At 51.1% G+C, this 5,498-nt stretch overlaps 1 protein-coding gene across 1 annotated transcript in view; it reads left to right on the forward strand.

The window, feature by feature from the left end:
• The first annotated feature begins 1,826 nt into the window (after window positions 1–1,826).
• Window positions 1,827–5,498, forward strand: part of LOC103732144 (retinol-binding protein 1) — a 23,606-nt gene continuing 19,934 nt past the window's right edge. The window contains exons 1-2 of the mRNA XM_008830667.3: window positions 1,827–2,077; window positions 2,471–2,649. Coding sequence (XP_008828889.2) covers window positions 2,005–2,077; window positions 2,471–2,649 — 252 coding nt within the window. The 5' untranslated portion in view covers window positions 1,827–2,004. The remainder of the gene's footprint in view (window positions 2,078–2,470; window positions 2,650–5,498) is intronic.

The raw sequence follows: 5,498 nt of genomic DNA on the forward strand, positions 1-5,498 counted from the left end.
TCTCTCATCTAAGAAAGGAGAGGTAGTGCTGGAGAGATGGCTCAGTGGTTAAGAACACTGGTTGTTCTTGCAGAAGACTCAGGTTCAAATTCCAGCACCCACATGGCAGCTAACAACTGTCGGTAACTCCAGTCCCAGGGGATCCGACAGCCTCTTTTGACCTCTACGGCACTGCACAACACAGGTGCACTTACCTATATGCAGGCAATACACACATACACATAAAATAAAAATAATAAATAAAATATTTTTTAAAAAAAAGAAAGGAGAGGTACAAATAGTCAATGGAATTGTATTTATATTTTGTAATGGAAAAATAAATCATAACATAAGCAATATGGTAACCAATGGCAACCTATGGAATTTAAGTGGATCTAAATTCAAACAAACATCAAATTAAAAAAATAAGCAACAGGGCCAGGCATGGTGGCACATGCCTGTAGTCCCAGCACTCGGGAGGCAGAGGCAGGAGGATCTCTGTGAGTTCAAGGCCAGCCTGGTCTACATAGTGCCAGGACAGGTGGAGCTACCCTGTCTCAAAAAGACCCCCCCCCCCCAAAAAAAGCAACTGCACCTTTTCCCGGTACTTGATGATATCAAGGAATTAATATCATGTTTTAAATTACTTTTATTCATTTTGTGGGGGAGGGGAGACAGTACCCATTTGGATGTCAGAGGACTTGCAGGAGTCAGTTCTCTTTCAGCATGTATGTCCTAGTCTGGCAGCACTATTCACTGTGCCTGTGGAGCATGAGATGGTATAAACAGTATATATGTATATAGTGCTGAAGAGTATGTCAACAGTGCTGAAGGTGAGACCCTTGTATAGAGCAAGGGAGGTCAAAGGGACTAAAACCCCAGCCTTTCCAGGTCACGGCCCTACCCTGGGGAAAACCACGACCTTTCCTAATCCAGCCAGTGCACTGAGCACTGGGGGTGGAGGCGTGGTAGTGCTGCTAGAGGATGAGGGAGAACTATGCCCTGAGCTGCTGTCTCCCGGATTGTGATGTGTGCTAAAAGCAATTTAGAAGAGCTCTTTAGTCTTTAATAGAGGGTCAAAAAGTCAGCCATTGTGATTATGTGTCTCCTTGGTAGTAGGCACATAGGCGGCAGGTGACATGTGACAGTCTTCACCCCACACACCCAGCAGGAGCCATGCTGGGTAGCAGTGGCTGCTGCAAAACAATGGGGTTTTCTTCTATGCACAGGCGTGAAAAGGGTTCCAGAATATATTAAGTGAAAAAAACAAAGTGCAGACCTCAGGAAGCGATGTGCTGTCATCATATGAAAGAAAAGGAAAAAATAATAAACCACACTGGAGCGAGGACCCACATCTGCTAGAAGTCCCTGGGTGTCGGATCACTGTGCAAGGGATTCCCAGGGAGCACCTTCTTGCCCAGTACACCCTAAATAACACCAGCTTCGCTTTCATTTGGGGGGGGCTGTGGGCAGTGCCTGCTCTTCTCCCCCACCCCGGGGGGAGGGGGGTTGAACAGACCAGCTTCCCTGGCGCTTAAACAAAGGCCTGTAAATGGCCTCCCCTCTAACCATGCTGGTAGTCCCAGAGGAGGCAAATTCCCAACACCCCAGGGGCCTGCGGGTGAGAGGTTCAAGGCTTCTGAAGGCTGGCTGGGGAGCACGGAATTTGGCGCCCAGAGCAAGCCCGCTTCTCTCACTTCTGCCCTTCCTTTGCTGCGGAAGCAAGAGGAAGAAATGGAAGGCCCGAACTGGGGGTGGTCTCCCGCAGGCCTCCACCTGGCCCAGGACCTCCCTCACCCCCGCCCCGCCCCGCCCCGCCCTCGCCAGCGGGGAGGAGCGACGGCCCCGACGGATCTTCCCCCCGGCTTTGTGCTCCATCCGAACCCTGCAGTCGCCGCGCGCCGCCCCGGGTCCCCAAAGGCGCTCATTTCCGGACCGTCGGTCTCCCGGGTCGCTGCGGCTGCCTTTGCCCCGGCACTTCCCAGAGCCGCTACCTCCCTGTTCGTGGCCGAGTTACTCCCCAAAATGCCCGTGGACTTCACCGGGTACTGGAAGATGCTGAGCAACGAGAACTTCGAGGAGTACCTGCGCGCGCTCGGTAAGCGCTGCCCGAGGTGCTCAACACTGGGTGCTCCCTCCCGGCAGAATCCCCGAATGTGACCACAGGCTGCCAACGGGAGCACCGGATCTGTCAGGGTTAATGGGTGGCAAGAGTCGGCTAGCTAGCTCTGGAGGTGGAAAATTTAATCAGTAGATCTGGCTGGAGTTGCTAGTTTTTGTTGTTAAAGGGCTAGCAAAAAGGGCAAAAAACTTTGTTTTCAAAAGAACAAAAACGTAGGAGAAAAGGGACAGGCTGTGCAGTCAGTGCAACGTGAGTGGGGAATCCCAACATTGCTGTTCGGTGGAACAGCGCCCAGGGGCCCTCTGCCAATGGAACCATTCTGAGTTTTCCTACCTACTCTCTGCGGGCCTATCTCCATACCCCTTGCAGATGTCAACGTGGCCTTGCGCAAAATCGCCAACTTGCTGAAGCCAGACAAAGAGATCGTGCAGGAGGGAGACCACATGATCATCCGCACGCTGAGCACTTTTAGAAACTACATCATGGACTTTCAGATTGGGAAGGAGTTTGAGGAGGATCTGACCGGTATCGATGACCGCAAGTGCATGGTGAGGACCTGGGAAGCCCTGCTGCCTCCTGCCCCGTGGTCTGTCCTAGAACTGGGCTAGGTCATCCAAATGGAGCAAGGGCCAGGTGTTGGGAAGGACTGTGGATTTCCCCTCCCAGCCCCAGGGTAGGCAGAACCCACTCTTCAAGCTCTGGCTGAGCCAAACGGGATGGTCCAGTTGTAAAGGCCCCAGTGTGGTAAGGCAGGTGGATGCTCAGACACACGTGACCTCACGGAGGCCCACCCTGTCTGTGAGAGAGATAGGAGCAAGTAGTCTCAAAGAACAGGAGTAGTATGTGCCCAGTAGAGTAGCACAGCAGAGGAGGGGGAGCTGGATTCCTGGATTCTTCTGGAAGTTCCCCTGACCCGACCACCCTGCAAAGCTGGGATTTGGCCTTGGTCTTCCCCTGGTTTGCACGGACCACCCAGCTTCTTTCAACCTCTCACCCAGTTCCTAACCAGTGGGCCAGTGCCCAGCAATTCCCTGGGCCAGAGCAGGGCGATGGGGGAGGCCCCAGTCCCTCCTTCCCTAAGGGTGGGAAGCTGGTGACCCCAAGACCCCAATTAGCACTGCCCTGGCCAACTCCGGAAGGTCAGTTTCAGGACTGCATTAGCATTCTGGGTTTCTGGAAGGTCAGAATATACCCAGTCTCTCTTGCATCATCTTGGGTCCAAACCTAGAAGTACTCAAACACCCCTCCAGCCCCCCACCCCCAGGCCCCATTTGCGAACGGCATTTAAGGTGGCTCTACTGTATACCCTGCACAGCTCAGAGAAGGAGAGATTAGGAACAACATATTAAGTCAAAGACTGAGAGAAAGAAAGCTGCAAGAGATGGGATTTGAGCCCATATGTTGAAGGCCACACCCCACACTTTGGCAGGCTCTTCTTCCCACAGTCTTTATGAAACCAGTCCCCAAGGACTGTGGCTGAAGGGGAATAATGAGCCCCAGGTGGGCAACTCAACCTCACCTGGTTTATTCATGCCAAGGCTGGTATCTGACTCTACTGTTTGGAGTGATGGGGAGAGAGGAGTCAAAGAGTAATGACCCTGGAAGAGCCACCTGTGTGAGAAAACTACTATTGTAGGGCAGTGTCAAGCCACGCCCCTTAAGTCTCCAGGCACCGGATGCTTAGAATCAGAAAGGACACTTTGAGGTAGGGTCTGCTTTTCTTGCCACTATGGCAGCTGATGGAACTCTATTCCATAAGAACAGCCCAGCTCCCTCTGGGGGTGCTGTCATATAACACATCTCATTATTTGAGGTAACTGCAATGCTAAATATGTTGTCTTGTACTTAGCTGACCATCTTCATTGATCACCCAGTAATACTAGTGAATATTCACTAGGTGCCTAGTGATGTTTATATTTTACATCAATTCAGGAACTCTTCACAGTCCCTATTTCAAACCCCCACCTTATAGGCAGGGTTTCTTGACATGTGGCTTGGGATTGGGGTTCTCTGGGGGAACAGAGGAAGGTTCTGAATGAGCAACATGACTCCCTTCTCTCACACTAGTCACCACATCAGGCACAGACAGTAGAGCACAGCACAGTCCCTGACATCTAAGAGCATAGTCTTTGTGTGGGGCAGACATAAAGATCAAGGCCATGTGCTCCATGAAGACAAGGGGAGGTGTGGGTCAGGCTATAGGGATCCTGGGTATCTGGCGGAGGTCACCTCTATACTAATTGGACAGGAACAGAGTGAGAGAAGGGAGGATTTAGCATGCAAAGGAGGGACTGATGGCCGCCTTTTCTTAGACTAGATGGTAGGTGAGCAAAAGAGGAAACCTAGTAGTAGCTCAAGGTGAATGCTGGGAGCTCAAGTTTGTGCTGGGCTGGGTGTTGCTGTCATCTTTAGGACTTGGGAGGCCCACTCCCAAGTGGACAGTCATTTTCTCGTCTTATCATTATCCACTGGGAAGTAGGATTGTTAAACTTAGGGTCACAGTCTGATGCCTCAGGAAGCCAGGCTCAGATACCAAATAATAAATAGCAGAAAAATGAGATTTATTTAATGTGGACACATTGGGAAGAGGGACAGAGAGATCCAGTGATACCTCCTCCTCCCCTGTCCAATTTGGAGTCCTGAAGTAAGATTAAGGTTTAAATAGAGAATCAGAGATGGGCATAGCTATGCAGTCTTGGTCAGGTTGTGGTCCTACACCCCCCACCCCCACCCCTGTGGCTCTATCATTGTTCTGTAAGGCAGTCTAACAAGTGGTAAATCTCTGCTTCTCCTCTGTCAGGCTTTCTCTTCTAAGATGAGATTCCTGGGGGAAATTCCAGTTTCTTGGGGCCCATTATTTCAATACTCTGATAGCCAAAATAAAGGATACAGGTGTCTTTTTAAAATACTTTTATGTTACAGGACGGCACTAGCCCTCTGCTCTTCTAGAGCCATCCTGGGGTCCCCTGAAATGCAGAAAATCCCTTCCTGGGAGCTGCTTCTTGGAGAGTGTGGAGGTGTGGATCCCTGTGAAGAGCAAGATTGGCCCTGGTATAGGATAATAGGTTTAGTGCAGTTGTTGAGTCCAAGGCTCATATGGGAACACAGCTGAATTCCAAGGCCACCTTGGCTGAGATCTCTGAGGACCCCCAGGTGTCCTGGGTAATGCTGATAAAGACAACTTCTACCAACCACCATGCCTTCTGCCCCATACTCAGACCCAGGAGTCACCGCCAGGCGGCATGCTTATAGTGGGATACCGGAGTCCCATTCTGATCTTGCCTTATTCATATATGGGTTCTACTCATTCCTTGCTTTGGGGTCCTGATAGGTAGAGAGTGGGCAGGAGCGAGCGGATGGAGGAAGGCACCGAGGCACAGATGGAATTCTCAGCGGG

The sequence above is a fragment of the Nannospalax galili genome, unplaced genomic scaffold (genome assembly GCF_000622305.1).
Source record: "Nannospalax galili isolate Female #2095 unplaced genomic scaffold, S.galili_v1.0 scaffold7555, whole genome shotgun sequence".
Taxonomy (NCBI): domain Eukaryota; kingdom Metazoa; phylum Chordata; class Mammalia; order Rodentia; family Spalacidae; genus Nannospalax; species Nannospalax galili.